General features: G+C 66.5%; 1 protein-coding gene across 1 annotated transcript; it reads right to left on the bottom strand.

Annotated features, from left to right (window-relative positions):
• CAMK2B (calcium/calmodulin dependent protein kinase II beta) lies at positions 1-19,643 on the bottom strand. The gene is given in 15 exon segments (XM_059831431.1): positions 1-233; positions 2,961-3,055; positions 3,125-3,200; positions 7,487-7,535; positions 7,868-7,912; positions 10,557-10,597; positions 10,600-10,627; positions 10,709-10,749; positions 13,196-13,238; positions 14,559-14,642; positions 14,726-14,847; positions 15,081-15,179; positions 16,509-16,592; positions 17,986-18,088; positions 19,602-19,643. Coding segments are annotated over 15 exon segments (1,170 nt in total). The 5' UTR covers positions 19,629-19,643.
• Positions 19,644-21,164: the final 1,521 nt, after the last annotated feature.

Here is a 21,164-nt window from a genome sequence, read left to right as displayed (position 1 = left end):
TCACTGGAGCGGGGCGACGGGGGCCCCCGAGCCGTGGAAGTGGACGTTCTGCCACTTGCCGTCGCGGCGGTGCCAGACGCGGGTCTCCTCCGACTGACTGGTGCGGGGTCGGCCCTGGGCGTCGATGTACTGGGTGAGGCGGATGTAGGCGATGCAGGCGGCGTCCTCCCCGATGACGTGCACGTGGGGGTTCAGGATGGTCGTGTGGATCGGCTTGTTGTTCTTGGAGAGCACTGCGGGAAGGCGGCCGTCAGCGGGGCGGGCAGGGCAGGCAGGGGAACAGGCAGGGATGTTGGCAGGGCAGGCGGGATGGACGGCCAAGTAGGCACGGGGATGGGCAGGCAGGGAGGGGTGGGTGGGCAGGCAGAACAGGCAGGCAGGATGGACGGACAGGCAGGATGGACGGACAGGCAGGGAGGGATACAGGCAGGGAGGGGTGGGTGAGCAGGATGGACAGACAGGCAGGCAACAGGCAGGCAGGATGGACGGACAGGCAGGATGGACAGGCAGGGAGGGATACAGGCAGGGAGGGGTGGGTGGGCAGGATGGACAGACAGGCAGGACAGGCAGGCAGGATGGACGGACAGGCAGGATGGATGGACAGGCAGGGAGGGATACAGGCAGGGAGGGGTGGGTGAACAGGCAGGACAGGCAGAACAGGCAGGGAGGATAGACAGACAGGCAGGATGGACGGACAGGCAGGATGGACAGGCAGGCAGGATGGACGGACAGGCAGGATGGACGGGCAGGCAGGATGGACGGGCAGGCAGGGAGGGATACAGGCAGGGAGGGGAGGGTGAGCAGGCAGGACAGGCAGAACAGGCAGGCAACAGGCAGGCAGGATGGACGGACAGGCAGGATGGACAGGCAGGGAGGGATACAGGCAGGGAGGGGTGGGTGGGCAGGCAGAACAGGCAGGCAGGATGGATGGACAGGCAGGATGGACGGACAGGCAGGATGGACGGACAGGCAGGGAGGGATACAGGCAGGGAGGGGTGGGTGAACAGGCAGGACAGGCAGAACAGGCAGGGAGGATAGACAGACAGGCAGGATGGACGGACAGGCAGGAAGGGGTGGATGGGCAAGCAGGACAGGCAGGTAACAGGCAGGATGGACGGACAGGCAGGGAGGGATACAGGCAGGGAGGGGTGGGTGAGCAGGCAGGACAGGCAGAACAGGCAGGCAGGATGGACAGGCAGGCAGGATGGATGGACAGGCAGGATGGACGGACAGGCAGGGAGGGGTGGATGGGTAAGCAGGACAGGCAGGCAACAGGCAGGATGGATGGACAGGCAGGATGGATGGACAGGCAGGGAGGGATACAGGCAGGGAGGGATACAGGCAGGGAGGGGTGGGTGAGCAGGCAGGACAGGCAGGCAGGATGGACGGACAAGCAGGATGGACGGACAGGCAGGGAGGGATACAGGCAGGGAGGGGTGGATGGACAGGCAGGATGGACGGACAGGCAGGGAGGGATACAGGCAGGGAGGGGTGGATGGACAGGCAGGCAGACAGGACAGGCAGGACAGGCAGGGAGGGTGCAGGCAGGATGGACAAGCAGGCAGAGGTGGGTGGATGGACACGCAGGCAGGACGGACAGGCAGACAGGACGGACAGGCAGGCAGAAGAGAAACAGATGGGGAACAGGCAGGACAAGCAGGGCAGCAGGCAGTGGCCAGGCAGAGGACGGGCAGGGGAACAGGAAGGATGGGCAGGGGATGGGCAGGACAGATGGACAGAGGGACCAAGCAGGGGACAGGCAGGGGACAGGCAGGGGCTGGGAAGGTTGGATGGAGAGCTGGACGGGCAGAAAAAGGGCAGGGGATGGAGGATTGCCTGGCAGGGGGACAGGCAGGGACAGGTAAGGCAAACAGGCAGGGGACCGGCAGGATGGCCGGGCAGGCAGCGGGAGGGCTGTGGACAGGCAGGACAGAGGGACAGGCAGTGGGACAGGCAGGACGGGAGGATGGACAGCTAAGCAGGCAGCCAGGCAGGAGCCAGGCAAGGGGGACAGGTAGGACAGGCTGGGGGACAGGCAGAGGGACAGGCAGAGGGATGGGCAGAGGGACAGGCAGAGGGACGGGCAGGATGGGGAGGGGGAAAGGCGGGACAGGCAGGGGCCAGGCAGGACAGGCAGGGGACAGCAAAGGAGACAGGCAGGATGGGTGGGGATGGGCTGGACAGGGAGAGGACAGGCAGGACACGCAGGGCAGGCAGGGTGCAGGCAGGGTGCAGGCAGGACAGGCAGGGAGCAGGCAGGGAGCAGGCAGGGCGCAGGCAGGATAGGCAGGGTGCAGGCAGGACAGGCAGGGTGCAGGCAGGGTGCAGGCAGGGTGCAGGCAGGGCACAGGCAGGATAGGCAGGGTGCAGGCAGGGTGCGGGTAGGATAGGCAGGACAGGCAGGACAGGCAGGGTGCAGGCAGGGCGCAGGCAGGGCAGGCAGGGTGCAGGCAGGGTGCAGGCAGGGCGCAGGCAGGACAGGCAGGGAGCAGGCAGGGAGCAGGCAGGGTGCAGGCAGGACAGGCAGGGTGCAGGCAGGGCGCAGGCAGGGTGCAGGCAGGACAGGCAGGGTGCAGGCAGGGTGCAGGCAGGGCGCAGGCAGGATAGGCAGGGCGCAGGCAGGGTGCAGGCAGGGAGCAGGCAGGATAGGCAGGGAGCAGGCAGGGAGCAGGCAGGGAGCAGGCAGGATAGGCAGGGAGCAGGCAGGATAGGCAGGGAGCAGGCAGGGAGCAGGCAGGGAGCAGGCAGGATAGGCAGGGAGCAGGCAGGGTGCAGGCAGGATAGGCAGGGCGCAGGCAGGGTGCAGGCAGGGTGCAGGCAGGATAGGCAGGGTGCAGGCAGGGTGCAGGCAGGGAGCAGGCAGGACAGGCAGGGTGCAGGCAGGGTGCAGGCAGGGAGCAGGCAGGATAGGCAGGGTGCAGGCAGGGTGCAGGCAGGGAGCAGGCAGGACAGGCACTCACAGTTCTCGAAGTAGAAGCGGTGGAAGTCCATGCCCTCCACCAGGTTGCCCAGGGCCTCGGGCTCGAAGGAGGTGAGCCCCGGGTCGCAGATCTTCCTGCAAGGCAACGGGTGAGCAGCGACCCCGCCCGGCCCCGCCCGGCCCCGCCCGTGGGACCCCACTCACGCGTAGGCCTCGAAGTCCCCGTTGTTGACAGCCTCGATGAGCTGCTCCGTGATCTTGATGATCTCCTGCTTGCGGGCTGGGGGGGGGGACAGCCGGTGTCACCGCCCTGTCCCCATCCCTGTCCCTCACCGGGGTCCCCGGGACGGGGGGGAGCGATGGGGGGGGACGATGGAGAGGGTGGCGGGAGGGACCGGGTGGGAGAGGGACGGACACACGCCGTGGGGATGGGTGGACGGGATATTGGGGTGGACATGGTGACATGGGACATGGAGAAGGGACATGTGGGAGGGGGGCAATGGGACAGACACATGAACCATGGGGACAGACAGACGGACCATGGGGACAGACACATGGGCCATGGGGACAGACAGACCCTGGGGACAGACACACGAACCATGGGGACAGACAGACGGACCATGGGGACAGACACATGAACCCTGGGGACAGACAGACGGACCATGGGGACAGACACATGGGCCACGGGGACAGACACATGAACCATGGGGACAGACAGACGGACCCTGGGGACAGACACATGAACCATGGGGACAGACAGCCCCTAGGGACAGACACCTGGGCCATGGGGACAGACAGACGGACCATGGGGACAGACACATGGGCCATGGGGACAGACAGACCCTGGGGACAGACACACGAACCATGGGGACAGACAGACGGACCATGGGGACAGACACATGAACCCTGGGGACAGACAGATGGACCATGGGGACAGACACATGGACCTTTGGGACAGACAGACCCTGGGGACAGACACATGGGCCATGGGGACAGACAGACAGACCCTGGGGACAGACACACAAACCATGGGGACAGACAGACCCTGGGGATAGACACATGGGCCATGGGGACAGACAGACGGACCATGGGGACAGACACATGGGCCATGGGGACAGACAGACCCTCGGGACAGACGCATGGGCCATGGGGACAGACAGACGGACAGACCCTGGGGACAGACACACAGGGCCATGGGGACAGACAGACGGACAGACCCTGGGGACAGCCACATGGGCCATGGGGACAGACAGACAGACCCTGGGGACAGACACACGAACCATGGGGACAGACAGCCCCTGGGGACAGCCACATGGGCCATGGGGACAGACAGACGGACCATGGGGACAGACAGACGGACAGACCCTGGGGACAGACACACGAACCATGGGGACAGACAGACAGACCCTGGGGACAGCCACATGGGCCATGGGGACAGACAGCCCCTGGGGACAGACAGATGGACCTCTATGCGCCCAGGGCCCCCCGGCTCTGCCACACCGCTCTCAGCATCCCCAGGGCCCACCCAGGTGTCCTGGGCCCTCCCAGCATGTCCCAGTGCCATCCCAGTGCCCTCCCAGCACGTCCCAGTGCTGCCCAGTGCATCCCAATGTTACCCCAGCATGTCCCAGTATATCCCAGCGCCATTCCAGTGCATCCCAATACCTCCAGTTCCATATCAGTGTCTCCCAGGGCAATCCCACTGCGGCTCAGTGCCATCCCAGTACCATCCCAGTATATTCCAATAGATCCCAGTTCCATGCAAGTGCATCACAACACATCCCAGTGTGTGCCAGTGCACCCCAGTGCTGTGCCAGTGCACCCCAGTGCTGCTCCAGTGCACTCCCAGTGCCCTCTGCACTGCTCCAGATACATCCCAGTGCATCCCAGTGCCATTCCAGTGCCATTCCAATACGCCCCAGTTCCATCCCAGTGCAATCCTCCTGCATCCCAGTGACACCCCAGTACATTCCAGTGCCATTCCAGTGCAACATGATACATCCCACTTCACACCAGTACATCTCAGGGCCATCCCAGCGCGTTTCAGTGCCACCCAGTGCCAGCCTACTGTGTCCCAGTGCCATTCCAAACATTCCTGTTCACCCCAGTTCCATCCCAGTGCATCCCAGTGTCACGCTGATGAATTCCAGTGTGTCCCAGTGCATCTCAGTGCTATCCCAGTGTGTTCCAGTGCCATTCCAATGCAGCCCACTCCACTATATCCCAATGCCTCACTTCATCCCGATGCCACCCCAGTGCATCCCAGTGCCATCCTACTGCATCCCAGTGCCACTCCAGTGCATTCCAATACAGCCCAGTTCCATCCCAGCATGTCCCAGCGCTATTCCAGTGCCATCCCACTTTGTCCCAGTGCCTCCCAGCAACATCCCACTGCATCTCAGTGCCAATCTACGGTGCCCCAGTGCTATTTCAGTGCATCCCAATATATCCCAGTTCCATCCCAGTGCATTGCAGTACCATCCTATTGCTTCTCAGTGCATCCCAGTACCATTCTAGTGCATTCCAGTACACCCCAGTTCCATCCAGTGCATTCCACTGCCATTCCAGTGTATCTCAATTCATCTTGGTATCATACCACTGTATCCCAGTGCATCCCAGTCCATCCCTGTGTCACCCTAATGTGTTCCAGTGCCAAACCAATGAATCTCAGTGCCACTCCACTATATCCCAGTGTGTCCCAGTGCATCTCAACGCCAGTCCAGTACATCCCAGTGCTTTCCTAGTGTATCCTAGTGTTTCCCAGTGCATTCCAACACAGCCCAGTTCCATTCCAGTATGTCCCAGTGCCATCCTATTGCATCTTAGTGCATCCCAGCGCCATCCCAGTGCCATTCCAAGACAGCCCAGTTCCATTCCAGTATGTCCCAGTGCCATCCTATTGCATCTTAGTGCATCCCAGCGCCATCCCAGTGCCATTCCAAGACAGCCCAGTTCCATCCCACTATGTCCCAGTGCTATTCCAGAGCGTATCATTACACCCCAGTTTGTCCCAGTGCATCCCAGTCACAGCCCACTGCATCTCAGGGCCATCCTTCTGTGTCCCAGTGCCATTCCAGTGCATCCCAGTACATCCCAGTCCAACCTAGTTCTATCCAGTGCATTCCACTGCCATTCCAGTGCATCTCAGTTCATCTTGGTACCATCCCACTGTGTCCCAGTGTCATTCCAGTCCATCCCGGTGCATACCAGTGCCATCTTACTGCATCCCAGTGTGATGCAGCGCACGGCAATGCCTCCCAGTGCCATCCCAGTCCACCCCAGTTCACCCTAATGCACCTTGGTCCCATCCCAGAGCAATTCCAGTGCATCCCAGTGCCATTCCAGTGCATCCCATTCCATCCTAGTTCCATCCCAGTGCATCCCAATGCATCCTGATGCCATCCCATTCCATCCCAGTGCCATCTCCGTGCACCTCAATGCATCCTGGTGCCATCCCAGCGCATCCCAGTGCCATCCCAGTCCATCCCAGTGCATTCTAGCACCCTCCCAGTGCATCTGAGCTCCATCCCAGAGCATCCCAATGCATTCTGGTGCCATCACAGTGCCATCCCAGGCCATCCCAGTGCATTCCAGCACCCTCCCAGTGCATCCCAGTGCCATCCCAGAGCACCCCAATGCATCCTGGTGCCATCCCAGCTCCATCCCAGTGCATTCTAGCACCCTCCCAGTGCATCCCAGTGCCATCCCAGTGCACTCCAATGCATCCTGGTGCCACCCCAGTGCCATCCCAGCTCCATCCCAGTGCATTCCAGCACCCTCCCAGTGCTTCCCAGTGCCACCCAGTGCACTCCAATGCATCCTGGTGCCATCCCAGTGCCACCCCAGTGCATTCCAGCATCCTCCCAGTGCATCCCAGTGCCATCCCAGTGCACTCCAATGCATCCTGGTGCCATCACAGTGCCACCCCAGTGCATTCCAGCATCCTCCCAGTGCATCCCAGTGCCATCCCAGTGCACTCCAATGCATCCTGGTGCCATCCCAGTGCCACCCCAGTGCATTCCAGCATCCTCCCAGTGCATCCCAGTGCCATCCCAGTGCACCCCAGTGCATCCTGGTGCCATCCCAGCTCCATACCAGTGCATTCCAGCACCCTCCCAGTGCTTCCCAGTGCCATCCCAGTGCACTCCAATGCATCCTGGTGCCATCCCAGTGCCACCCCAGTGCATTCCAGCATCCTCCCAGTGCATCCTAGTGCCATCCCAGTGCATCCGAGCTCCATCCCAGTGCATTCCAGCACCCTCCCAGTGCATCCCAGTGCCATCCCAGTGCACCCCAGTGCACTCCAATGCATCCTGGTGCCACCCCAGTGCATCCCAGCTCCATCCCAGTGCATTCCAGCACCCTCCCAGCGCATCCCAGTGCCATCCCAGTGCACTCCAATGCATCCTGGTGCCATCCCAGTGCCATCCCAGTACATTCCAGCACCCTCCCAGTGCATCCCAGTGCCATCCCAGTGCATCCGAGCTCCATCCCAGTGCATTCCAGCATCCTCCCAGTGCATCCCAGCGCCAGCCCCGCCCCGCAGCCCTCCCGTGCCCCTGTCACCTTTTGTGTCCTCGTCCTCGATGGTGGTGTTGGTGCTATCGGACGACTCCTGCCAGCGGGACGGCGGCGGTGCGGGGGGAGAAACACAAACAGAGAGGGTCAGAATCCGGCCCAGCCGGGGATGGCGGGGGGAATGAGCCCGGCTGGGGCTCGGCAGGACCCCGGCGATGCCGGATTGCCGCAGGGGGGGCGAGGGACACCCCCACCGTCACCGTGCCCCGTACGCGCTCCTGATCCGCTCCAGCGCCACATCAGCCCCCTCCCCGCCCTGCGCCATGGCTGATGCTGGGGGGGGGAGGATGGAGGCGGAAAGCGGGGCCCCAAACGACCCCAGGGTTAACGAACGCGGGCGAGGCGAGAAGGGAAGAGAGGCAGCAATACCTTGATGCCGTCCGCGGGGTTATGAATTACGGTAGTTTGAGGCTCCTATGGGAGAAGGGAGAGAGACAGAGGCGGGGGGGGGGGGAGGAAGCGAGAGCCCGGGGGGGACACAACGGAGTGGGGGGACGACGGAGCGAGCGGCACGCGGACGGGGGCGAAGAGAGACCCAGACCGGATTCGGGGAGGGGCAGAGGGGGGAGAGAAGCAGAGAGTCATTAGTCCAGCGAAAGCCAAATGGTTTAATTCACAGAAAGACGGAGGCAGAGGACGGGAGAGGGGGGAGAGAGCCGGGGCGGGGGGAGAGAGACGCAGCAAGACGGCCGAGGAAAAGCTGGCTGGGTTGTTGCGGGCAGCCCCGTGCCCGCATCCTGCACTCGCTGTGCCGCCCGGGCATCCCCCGGCCCGTGTACTCCACTCACTGCCAGCCGAGCATCCCTCTGCCCGTATCCCGCACTTGTTGTGTGGGCTGGACATCCCTTTGCCTGTATCCTGCACTCACGGTTCCAGCCGGACATCCTCATGCCCGTATCCCGCATTCGCTATGCCAGCTGGGCATCCCCGCGGCCGTATCCTGCACTCACGGTACCAGCCGGACATCCTCATGCCCGTATCCCGCATTCGCTATGCCAGCTGGGCATCTCCATGGCCATATCCTGCACTCACAGTTCCAGCCGGACATCGTCAAGCCTGTATCCCACACTTGCTGTGCCAGCTGGGCATCCCCCCGGCCGTATCCTGCACTCACGGTTCCAGTCGGACATCCTCATGCCCGTATCCCACACTTGCTGTGCCAGCTGGGCATCTTTATGGCCATATCCTGCACTTGCTATGCTGGCTGGGCATCATGGTGCCCATATCCTGCACTTACTGTGCCGGCGAGGCATCCCCGCGGCCGTATCCTGCACTCACGGTTCCAGCCGGACATCCTCATGCCCATATCCCGCACTCACTGTGCCAGCTGGGCATCCCCACGGCCGTATCCTGCACTCATGGCACCAGCCGGACACGCTCATGCCCGTATCCTCCATTCGCTGTGCCGGCCGGGCACCCCCCGTCCGCATCCTGCACCCACCTTGCTGTCCGCGTTGCCAGGGCATCCCCGCGTCCTGCACCCGCTGTGCCAGCCAGGCAGCCCCGTGCCCGTATCCTGCACCTACCTTACCGGCAGGGCCACGGTCAGCATCCCCATGCCCGTGCCCGTATCCGGCACCCGCCTCGCCACCTGCATGGTGGGGCACCTCTCTGCCCGTATCCGGCACCCGCCTTGCCGTCCCTGTGATGGGGCACCCCCGTGCCCGTATCCTGCACCCACCTCATGTCACCACGATGGGGCGTGTCCGTATCCTGCACCCACCTCGTGTCCCCATGGCGGGGGCACCCCTGTACCCGTATCCTGCACCCACCTCACGTCACCACGATGGGGGTGTCCCCTGTGCCTGTATCCTGCACCCACCTCGTGTCCCCTTGATGGGGTGTCCCCGTGCCCGTATCCTGCACCCACCTCATGTCACCATGATGGGGTGTCCCCCGTATCTGTATCCTGCACCCACCTCATGTCACCATGTCACCATGGTGGGGGCACCCCCGTGCCCGTATCCTGCACCCACCTCATGTCACCATGATGGGGCACCCCTGTGCCCGTATCCTGCACCCACCTCATGTCACCACAATGGGGTGACCCCCGTATCTGTATCCTGCACCCACCTCATGTCACCACGATGGGGTGTCCCCCGTATCTGTATCCTGCACCCACCTCATGTCACCATGGCGGGGGCACCCCTGTACCCGTATCCTGCACCCACCTCGTGTCCCCTTGATGGGGTGTCCCCGTGCCCGTATCCTGCACCCACCTCATGTCACCATGATGGGGTGTCCCCCGTATCTGTATCCTGCACCCACCTCATGTCACCATGTCACCATGGCGGGGGGCACCCCCGTGCCCGTATCCTGCACCCACCTTGTGTCCCCTTGATGGGGTGTCCCCGTGCCCGTATCCTGCACCCACCTCATGTCACCACAATGGGGTGACCCCCGTATCTGTATCCTGCACCCACCTCATGTCACCATGGCGGGGGCACCCCCGTGCCCGTATCCTGCACCCACCTCATGTCACAGGGGTGTCCCCTGTGTCTGTATCCTGCACCCACCTCATGTCACCATGGCAGGGGCACCCCTGTACCCGTATCCTGCACCCACCTCATGTCACCATGTCACCATGGCGGGGGCACCCCTGTACCCGTATCCTGCACCCACCTCATGTCACCATGTCACCATGGCGGGGGCACCCCTGTGCCCGTATCCTGCACCCACCTTGTGTCACCATGACGGGGTGTCCCCATGCCCGTATCCTGCACCCACCTCATGTCACCACGATGGGGTGTCCCCGTGCCCGTATCCTGCACCCACCTCATGTCACCACGATGGGGTGTCCCCGTGCCCGTATCCTGCACCCACCTCATGTCACCATGTCCCCATGGTGGGGGCACCCCCGTGCCCGTATCCTGCACCCCCTCTCTCCATCCCCACCCCCGTGACACCCCCCCATCCCCAGGGACACCAGGGACTGACGGACGGACAGACAGCCGGACGAGGCGGTGGAGGGGGGGGGCGCATGGCGATGGATGGGATGGGCTGGCAGGATGGATGCGGCCGGGGGTGGGGGGCACGGCGGGGGGGGGGGGGCACCTACCAGCGCTGCGGGCGGGAGTGTCCCCTTGGGGCTGGTGACACGGCGCTGCCTTTGGTGCTGTTGGTCTGAGGCTGGGGGGGACAGAGGGGGGGGCTCAGTGGCACGGGGGTGGGGGGGCGGCCCCCCCCGTAGCCCCCCCCGCGGCCCCTCACCTTCACGCCGTCCGCCTTCTTGTTCAGTAAGCTCTTAGCTGCTGCGGGAGGGGGGGGGGAGAGGGTCAGCGGCTGTCCCCTCCCTTGGGGACAAGGGACACTATGTGTCCCCCCCGACCCTGACCCCCCCCACACACCACCGGCCCCCCACCCTGATGCCCCCCCTGGGTGCTGGCAGCACCCGCTGCCCTGGTGTCGGGGACACACACGCTGGCAGGGGGGTGTCCCCATCCTGGGAGTGTCCCCATCCTGGGGGGGGGTGTCCCCAACCTGTGTGTGGGGGGTGTCCCCATCCTGGGGGACACACACATATGAGCTGGGGGGGGTCCCCATCCTGGTGGCCCCCGCGGTGGGGGGGACAGGGCTGGCTTACCTTGGAGAAATGCAGAGAGGAAAGCGAGAGAGAGAAGAAGGGGGGGGGGGGGGGGCGAGAGAGAAACGGGGGGAAAAAGGAGGAAAAAGGGAAAAACATAAAAAAAAAATCATAAAAAAGCTGAGTTGAGTCCGGGGCGGGGGGGGGGGGGCAGCCCCCTGTGCCCCCCCCGCTGTCACCCTGGAGGGGGGGGCGAGGACGGAGGGAAGAGCATCTGTCACTGCTATCGCGACCTCTGGCTGCTGGGGGGGGGACACAGTGGAGGGGGGGCACAAGTGGCCGGGGGGGGTGGGGGTGTCACCTCGAGCATCCTCGTCACTCCTGCGAGCTCGGGGACCCCCCCGCCTGCATCACGGGGTGGGGGGGGGCTGTGCGGTGACAAGGCGGTGACAGTAGGGTGGCACTGAGCAGCACCCAATGGTGGGTGGCAGGGGAGGGGGGGGGGAAGGGGACACCCCTGCCCCCCCCCCGACGGACCTGTGTCACCACAGGGGTCCCTGGCAGGGTGTCCCCAAGGGTCCCCGGGGTGTCCCCAAGGGTCCCGGTCCCTCCTCCGAAAGCAGGCGGGCGCTGAGAGGTGGGGGTTTAAACCAGAGCCGAATTGGGGGGGCTGGGGGGGGGGGATCCCCAGTGCGGGGGGGCAGCTGGAGCCCTGGGGGGGGCGGGGGGGTACGGTTTAAGACCCGCCGAGTGTTTCGCGGCGCCACGAACACCGGCTGCAGCTCTCGGGAAGCATGCGGGGGGGGGGGGGGCGTGCGGGGGGGGGGGGGCACATGCTGGGGGGGGCATGCGGGGGACACACACAGGGGGGGACACGGTGGGGGGGACATGGGGCATGCGGCGCGCCCCCCCTGTGTGCGTGGGGGCAGGGCAGTGCCGTGGGGTGGGAGCAATGGGGGGGGGGGCACCCTAAAATTATCGCCCCCCCCCCCCAGCTCCCCATTGCTGACCCAGGCAGGGGTCCCCTGGGGGGGGGGGGGGTGTGACACTGTGCGTGTCCCCCCCCAGGGACCATTGGCCTGGAGCAGGGCACAAGCACCCAAGCAGCCCCCCCGGGATGGGGGGGGGCAAGCGCTGCGGGGTGGGGGGGGGCACAGAGACTCCCCAGGGCCAGCCGGGGGGGTGACAGCGGGGGGGGACACAGTGGCATCTCTCGGTCCCCGTAGGGAGGGGGAGAGGCTGGGGGGGGGTTGCGGAAAGGGGGTGCGGGGGGGGTGCAGTGCAGGGGGGGGCCATGCATGCGCTCCGATTTCCGAGGAGGGCACCCGAAACCCGTTGGGGGGGGGGGGGGGGAGTGGGGTGAGGAAGAGGATGGTTGAGGAGGGCCATGGCGAGGAAGGATTTGGGGCGAGGAGTTGGGGGGGGGGGGGGATACACAGAAACCAAGCGGGGCTGAAGAGGGCAAAGGCGGGGGGGGGGGGGCCGGGGGGGGCCCTTTGCGGACGCGTCTACCTTGTTCCACCAGCCCCAGGGGGGCCCCGGCGGCGGCCGCCGACATGGTCGGAGGAGCGGTGGTCTGTCTGCCCACTGCGGGCAGGAGACGGGCAGGAGAGAGAGAGAGAGAGGAGAGAAAGGGAGCAGAGCTCCTGTTAGGGGGGGGGGGGGCAAGTGGGGAGAGGGGGGGGGACACACACACACTGCAGCCGGACCCCCAACCTACCCACTGCCCCACAACAACAACAACTTTTGGGGTGCCCATCACCCTGGCCTCAGGCCTGGGGGTGGTTGGCGTTACTCCGGCGTTTGCCCCCCACCTCCCACCCCCCCCCCCCCACACACACCCCCCCCCAAACCCCGTGTCCCCCCCCCCGCCAGCCACCGGAGTGGAGGGGGGGGACACACGGGGACCGGGCGCTACCTGCTGCTGTGTGCGTGGGGCGCGGGGGGGGGGCTGGATCCTGCCCCCCCCCATGGCTAACGCACGCCCCCGTCCTCGCTGACAGGGAAAAAATTGGGGGGGGGGGGGTGGGGGGGGTTGGAGGGGGGGGGGGAGAAAGAGAGAAAGACAGCGACAGAGAGAGGGGGGAAGGGGGGCACCGGCCTCGGCGGGGGGCTGCGGGCGGGGGGGGCTGTGGCCCCCGGCCCCCCCCCGGCCAGCGGGAGCCCCCCCTTACCTGAGAAGTTCCTGGTGGCCAACATGGTGGTGAGGATGGCGCCCTGCGGGGGAGGGAGGGGGCAGGATGAGGCCCTGGGACGGGGCGATGGGACGGGGGGTGCAGGATGGGGCGATGGGACGGGGGGGTGCAGGATAGGGCCCTGGGATGGGGCGATGGGACAGGGGGTGCAGGATGGGGCCCTGGGATGGGGTGATGGGACGGGGGGGTGCAGGATGGGGCGATGGGACGGGGCGATGGGACGGGGGGTGCAGGATGGGGCCCTGGGATGGGGTGATGGGACGGGGGGTGCAGGATGGGGTGATGGGACGGGGGGTGCAGGATGGGGCCCTGGGACGGGGCGATGGGACGGGGGGTGCAGGATGGGGTGATGGGACGGGGGGTGCAGGATGGGGCCCTGGGACAGGGCGATGGGATGGGGGTGCAGGATGGGGGGTGCAGGATGAGGCCCTGGGATGGGGCGATGGGATGGGGGGGTGCAGGATGGGGCCCTGGGATGGGGCGATGGGATGGGGGGGTGCAGGATGGGGCGATGGGACGGGGCGATGGGACGGGGGTGCAGGATGGGGCGATGGGACGGGGTGATGGACGGGGGGGTGCAGGATGGGGCGATGGGACGGGGCGATGGGACGGGGGGTGCAGGATGGGCGATGGGACGGGGGGGTGCAGGATGGGGCGATGGACGGGGCGATGGGACGGGGGGTGCAGATGGGGCCCTGGGATGGGGTGATGGGATGGGGGGGTGCAGGATGGGGCGATGGGACGGGGCGATGGGACGGGGGGTGCAGGATGGGGTCCTGGGACGGGACGATGTGACGGGGGGGTGCAGGATGGGGGTGCAGGATGGGGTCCTGGGACGGGGCGATGGGACGGGGGGTGACATGCCAGGCAGGGCAGGCTGGGACTGTGGCACAGGGTGACATGCTGGGCAGGGGCAGGATTGGACCGTGCTGCCCTGGGTACCACTGGGACGGGACCGTGGACCATGGCAAAGCCCCCACCACCGCCAGGATGGGACCACGGCACTGCTGGGATGGGACTGTGCCCCGTGGGAAAGCGCTGGGACGTTGCCAGGATGGGACCACGCCGGGCAGGGAAGCACCGGGCACCGTCAGGATAAGACCGTGTCACACCAGGCGTGGCCGGGATGGGACCGGAGGTGACTGGGACAGCACCCTACTGCACTGGGTGCTGCCAGGATGCGACCCGACCGGACTGTACTGGGGGGGGCATGGGCAGGGTGGTGCTGTGTCCAGTGGGAAAGCCCCGGGGATGGGCAGGGTGGTGCTGTGCCGGGTGGGGAAGCACCGGGAACGGCCGGGGCCGGATTCAGCCCACTCTCCTCCCCTGGAGAAGACCTCACCTTGAGCTTCCTCCGGGCGTTGAACTTTTTCAGACACTCTACCGTCTCCTGCCTGTGCATCATGGAGGCCACGGTGGAGCGTTGCTGTGGGGGACACGGGGGGGTCAGTGGGGGGACCCCACCAGGTGGGGTGGGGGGACACAAGGTGGGGTGGGGACAGCACTTACGCAGACCCACGGGTGCTTGAGGGCTTCGTGGGCTGTGATACGCTTGGCGGGGTTGATGGTCAGCATCTGGTTGATGAGGTTTTTCGCTTCGGGGGTGACCGTGTCCCACTCGGGCGAAGGAACTGCGGGGGGGGGTGGGGAAAGGGGACATGGGGGGGGTGATGGCTGGGGAGGGCAGCCCCACGGCACCTGCGTGCCTCCAACTCCCCACGCGTCCTCCACCAGCCACCGGAGACGTGGCCCAAAGCCATCCCCGGGGGTCTCCCTAGCGGTGATTAGCTGTAGTGTCCCTCAGTAGGTTCCAGGGTTAACGGGCTGGCCGGCCACAGCACGGGGGGCGCCTGGCGCCGGGGACTTACATCATAGGCACCGGCCTTGATCTGTTGGTAGAGTTTGTGCTGGTCCTCGTCCCAAAATGGCGGGTAGCCCACCAGCAAGATGTAGAGGATGACACCTGGGCGAGGGAGAGAGGGGTCAGGGCGGGGGGGCCGGGGCTCCCCCACCTCCCCATGGGGTCCCCGGGATGGCCTGTCCCTGTGCCAGCCGCCCTGCTGCTGCTGGGACGGCACCGTCCCCCCGGGAGAGCACGGCACTGCCGGGGCACACAGCCCGGGATGGGCACAGGATGCAGCCAGGGCGGGGATTGGGATGGGAGCAGGATGGGGACAAGATGGGCACAGGATGCAGCCAGGGCGGGGATTGGGATGGGAGCAGGATGGGGACAGGGATGGGGACAGGGTGGGACCGGGATGGGGACAGGGTGTGGGACAGGGATGGGACCAGGATGGGGATTGGGATGGGACCAGAATGGGGACAGGGTGGGGACTGGGATGGCACCAAGATAGGGACAGGGTGGGACCAGGATGGGGACAGAGATGGGGACAGGGTGGGACCAGGATGGGGACAGGGTGGGGACTGGGATGGCACCAGGATAGGGACAGAGTGGGACCAGGATGGGGACAGGGTGGGGACAGGGATGGGGACAGGGTGGGACCGGGATGGGGACAGGGTGGGACAGGGATGGGACCAGGATGGGGATTGGGATGGGACCAGGATGGGGACAGGGTGGGGACTGGGATGGCACCAGGACAGGGACAGGGTGGGACCAGGATGGGGACAGGGATAGGGACAGGGTGGGATCAGGATGGGGACAGGGTGGGGATTGGGATGGCACCAGGACAGGGACAGAGTGGGACCAGGATGGGGACAGGGATGGGACCAGGATGGGGACAGGGTGGGACCAGGATGGGACCAGGATGGGGCCAGGGATGGGGACAGGGATGGGACCAGGATGGGGATAGGGATGGGACCAGGATGGGGACAGGGATGGGGCCAGGATGGGAATCGGGATAGGGGACAGGATGAAGGGGACAGGACCAGGATGTGGACAGGGATGAGGACAGGGATGGGACCAGGATGCGGATCGGGATGGGACCGGGATGGGGACAGGGGTGGGACCAGGATGGGGGTCGGTATAGGGTACAGGATGAAGGGGACAGGACCAGGATGGGGACAGGGATGGGACCAGGATGCGGATCGGGAAGGGACCAGGGTGGGGACAGGGATGGGGCCAGGTTGATGACTGGGATAGAGCTGGAACAGGAACTGGGATGGGACCAGCATAGAAATGGGACGGGGAACAGGATGAGACTGGGATGGGACTAGCAGGGAGCCAGGAAGGGGACAGGATGGGAGTGGGATGGGGATCAGGATGGGATCAGGATGGGATCAGGATGGGATCAGATGGGAATCAGGCCGGGATCAGGCCGGGACAGGCTCTTACCGCATGCCCAGATGTCCACGGGTTTGCCGTAGGCCTCTTTGCGCAGGACTTCGGGGGAGAGGTAGCCGGGCGTGCCCGCGAAGCCTGGGACGGAGACGGGCAGGAGCCGCGCTGAGCCGCGGCGGGCAGGAGGCGGCGGGCACGGGGCAGGGACGGGGACAGGGCGGGCACGGGGCAGGACGTGGTGGGCACGGGACCGGGGGCACAGGCATGGGGTGGGGACACGGTGGGAAAGGGGGGGGACATGGTGGGCACACTGTACCGACATGGGGGGCGCGGCACAGGGATGTGGGGGACACGGGGCAGGATGCAGTGGGCATGGGACAGGGACACGGTGGGCACGGGGGGGACACGGTGGGGCACAGGGGAACGCGGTGGGCACGGGGACACAGTGGGCACGGGACAGGGACGCGGTGGGCATGGGACAGGGACACTGTGGGCATGCAGGGGATGCGGTGGGCACGGCACAGGGATGTGGTGGGCACAGGGGGAACGTGGTGGGCACGGGACAGGGCCATGGTGAGTATGGGACAGGGACACGGTGGGCACGGGGGGAACGCGGTGGGCACAGGGACACAGTGGGCACGGGACAGGGACATGGTGGGCATGGGACAGGGGCACAGTGGGCACGGGGGGAACGCGGTGGGCACAGGGATGTGGTGGGCACAGGAACACGGTGGGCATGGGACAGGGACACGGTGGGCACGGGGGGGACACAGTGGGCACGTGGGGGAACGCGGTGGGGCACAGGGACACGGTGGGCACGGGACAGGGACATGGTGGGCATGGGACAGGGACACGGTGGGCACGGGGGGAACGCGGTGGGCACAGGGATGTGGTGGGCACAGGAACACGGTGGGCATGGGACAGGGACATGGTGGGCATGGGACAGGGACACGGTGGGCACGGGGGGGGACACAGTGGGCACGGGGGGGAACGCGGTGGGCACAGGGACGCGGTGGGCACAGGGACGCGGTGGGCATGGGACAGGGACACTGTGGGCATGCGAGGGATGCGGGTGGGCACGGGACAGGGATGTGGTGGGCACAGGGGGAAACGTGGTGGGCACGGGACAGGGACATGGTGAGCATGGGACAAAGACATGGTGGGCACGGGGGGGAATGCGGTGGGCACAGGGACACAGTGGGCACGGGACAGGGACACGATGGGCATGCAGGGGATGTGGTGGGCACGGGACAGGGATGTGGTGGGCACAGGGGGGAACGCGGTGGGCACGGGACAGGGACATGGTGGGCACAGGGGGAACGCGGTGGGCACAGGGTCGCAGTGGGCACAGGGCCACGGTGGGCACGGGACAGGGACACGATGGGCATGCAGGGGATGTGGTGGGCACGGGACAGGGATGTGGTGGGCATGGGGGGAAAACCGTGGGCACAGGACAGGGACGCGGTGGGCACAGGGATGCGGTGGGCACAGGACAGGGACGCGGTGGGCACGGGGACGCGGTGGCACTCACCGAACCAGGCCTGCTGATCCCCTTGCACCTCGATGGCGAGGCCGAAGTCAGCCAGCTTCACCGCTGCCCCTTTGCACTTGCTGGCCAGGAGCAGGTTCTCTGGCTGCCGTGGGCAGCGCCGGGCGAGGGCAGTGCCCAGCACCGGGCACGGGGTGGGCAGAGGAGGAGACGGGGGAAGCAGAGGGTGCTTTGCGGCCACCATCGAGCGGGTCCTGCCCGCCTGCCGGCCCCCGTCCCCCAGGCAGTGGGTCTGGGGGCTGCGTGTGCCCCGTGCCACAGGCCCAGGGTGCCCGGGTGGCACAGTCCCGTGCCCAGCCCATTCCCAGCATCACCCCGTATCCCGTCCAGCTCCATCCCAGCATCACCCAGTATCCCACCCAGCCCATTCCCAGCATCACCCACTATCCCGCCCAGATCCATCCCAGCATCACCCCGTATCCTGTCCAGCTCCATCCCAGCATCACCCCGTATCCTGTCCAGCTCCATCCCAGCATCACCCAGTATCCCACCCAGCCCATTCCCAGCATCACCCAGTATCCCACCCAGCCCCATCCCAGCATCACCCCGTATCCCACCCAGCCCATTCCCAGCATCACCCAGTATCCCGCCCAGCCCCATCCCAGCATCACCCAGTATCCCGCCCAGCCCATTCCCAGCATCACCCAGTATCCCGTCCAGCCCCATCCCAGCATCACCCAGTATCCCACCCAGCCCATTCCCAGCATCACCCCGTATCCCGTCCAGCCCCATCCCAGCATCACCCCATATCCCACCCAGCCCATTCCCAGCATCACCCAGTATCCCGCCCAGCCCCATCCCAGCATCACCCCGTATCCCACCCAGCTCCATCCCAGCATCACCCCGTATCCCACCCAGCCCATTCCCAGCATCACCCCATATCCCACCCAGCTCCATCTCAGCATCACCCAGTATCCCACCCAGCCCATTCCCAGCATCACCCCGTATCCCACCCAGCCCCATCCCAGCATCACCCCGTATCCCGCCCAGCACATTCCCAGCATCACCCAGTATCCCACCCAGCCCCATCCCAGCATCACCCCGTATCCCACCCAGCCCATTCCCAGCATCACCCCGTATCCCACCCAGCCCATTCCCAGCATCACCCCGTATCCCACCCAGCCCATTCCCAGCATCACCCCGTATCCCGCCCTGCTCCATCCCCGTGTCCCACCCCGACCCACCCCATAGCCATGCTCGAGCCCCCGGCCCCCGCCACATCCCACCCGGCTCGTGCCCCCCCTGACCCCCCCCCCACGGTGGGGGGATGTGGGGGCGAGCGGAGGGGTTGCAGCGAACACCCCACTCAGCGCAGGATCGTGCTGCGACTGGGGGTGCGGGGGGGGGGGCACATGCACCCCCAGAAAGGGGAGATGGCAGCTGGGGGCACTTAGAGCAGCGGGGACCCCCCCGCAGCCCCAGGGGGAGCTCAGTGACCCCCCCCCAAGACCCGAGGGCTTGGGGACCCACGGAGCCAGCCCCCCCCCCCAAGCTGTGGGGACCCAGACACCCCAAGACCTGGCGGGGGGGGGGGAAGAGAACAACCCTGTGCAGAGGGATGGACAGACGGACAGACGGACTGGGGGGGGGGCACTCACCTTGAGGTCCCTGTGGACGACCCCCATTTGGTGACAGTGGAGGACGGCCTCCAGGATCTGCTGGATGCAGTGGCTGCGTGCAAACGTGGCGGGGGGGTCAGGGGCACGCTGCCCCCCCCCCCCCCAACCTCCTGCACCCCCCCCCAGGGGCACCCGAGACCTGTGCCCCCCCCCAAACCGTCCCCCCACCCCCGCTGCTGGCACCCCGCTGCGCCCTGGGGGGGACCCTCAAAAACAAGCAGTGATTTCATATTGGGGGGGGGGGGTGCTGAGCTTGGCACCCCCCCCCCATGCTCCTACCTCCTTGGGGGGGTGTGTCACCCCTGGGGGGGGGTCACTGCCTGGGGGGGGGTCACCCCTGGGTGCCCATCAGGGGGTGCTCCCATCTCAGCACAGAGCCATGGGGGGGGTCATCCTAATGGTGCTGCTGTGCCCCCCCCCACCATGGGGACCCCCCCCCCCCAGCCCTGCTGCTGCCCAGATGCGGGGGTCCCCCAGACAGGACTCACGGAGGGGGGGGGGGACGGGGGGGGTGCGGGGAGGGCGGATGGAGACGAGACAAGAAAGAAAGAGGGAAGGAGCGGGCGGATGAGAGGCTGAAATGGGGGTGAAGGGGGGGGGGCCCCCACCCAGCTGGGGGTGCTGGGGCATGGGGGGGGGGGGGGCAACCTCCCTGCAAGGCGGTGGGTGGCAAAAAAGAGGAGGGGGGGGGGTCAGAAAAAGGAGGGAGGAGAGAGCCCCAAAGTGGGGTTCCGGCGAGGGGAGCGGGGGGCCGGGAAGCGGGATGCTCCGGCGGGTGGGGGCAGCGCAGGGGGGGCACGGCCCCCCCGGCCCCCCCCCCGTTATACTGACCTGTGGCTCCCTCTGCACAGGGGCAAAGTGATGGGTGGGAGAAACGCGTGCTAATAGCTCATGGACACAGTGACTGCAAAACAAAACGGGGGGGCGGGGGGGAATGGGGGGGGCAGGATGGGGTACGGGGGGGGGGGCGGGATGGAGAGGAATGGGATGGGAGCGGGGGGGCAGGATGGGGGGGGGGCAGTGGGGATACAGGGGCAGGAGGTGGGGCAGGAGGGAGCAGGACAGAGGTTGGGGGGCAGGTGGGGGGGGGCATGAAGGTTGGGGGGGGGGGGGGCAGGAGGCAAAACACAGGGAAAGGGGTGCCGGGGGGTGGGGGGGCAGCGAGCAGAGGGGCAGCAGAGACACACGGACGGACACACGGACACGCACAGAGCCCGAGCGACGCGTGATGGGAGACGGGGAGGGATGGGGGGAACGGGGTGGGGGGGACACACGGACGGAGAGGGGGGGGGTGGGGGGCCATGGGGTGGGGGGACGGGGATTGGGGGGGGGGGGGGCGGAGATGGGGGGGAACGAGAGAGGGGGGAGAAACAATGTTGTGAAAGCCCAGAGACCACGGGGACGGGCACACGGCGGGCACACAGGGCGCTGGGGGCTCGGCACTGGCACGGGGGGGGGCCCTGGGGGCCCCCCACCCGCTGCCAGCCCCCCCCCCCCAGCACATGTCATGACAGCACCAGGCCTCAGCGACAGGGGGGGGAG

This window comes from Gavia stellata, chromosome 31 (genome assembly GCF_030936135.1).
Source record: "Gavia stellata isolate bGavSte3 chromosome 31, bGavSte3.hap2, whole genome shotgun sequence".
In the NCBI taxonomy this organism is placed as follows: Eukaryota; Metazoa; Chordata; class Aves; order Gaviiformes; family Gaviidae; genus Gavia; species Gavia stellata.
Note: the sequence above shows the minus strand (reverse complement) of the source record. Positions and strands in the feature narration are given on the sequence as shown.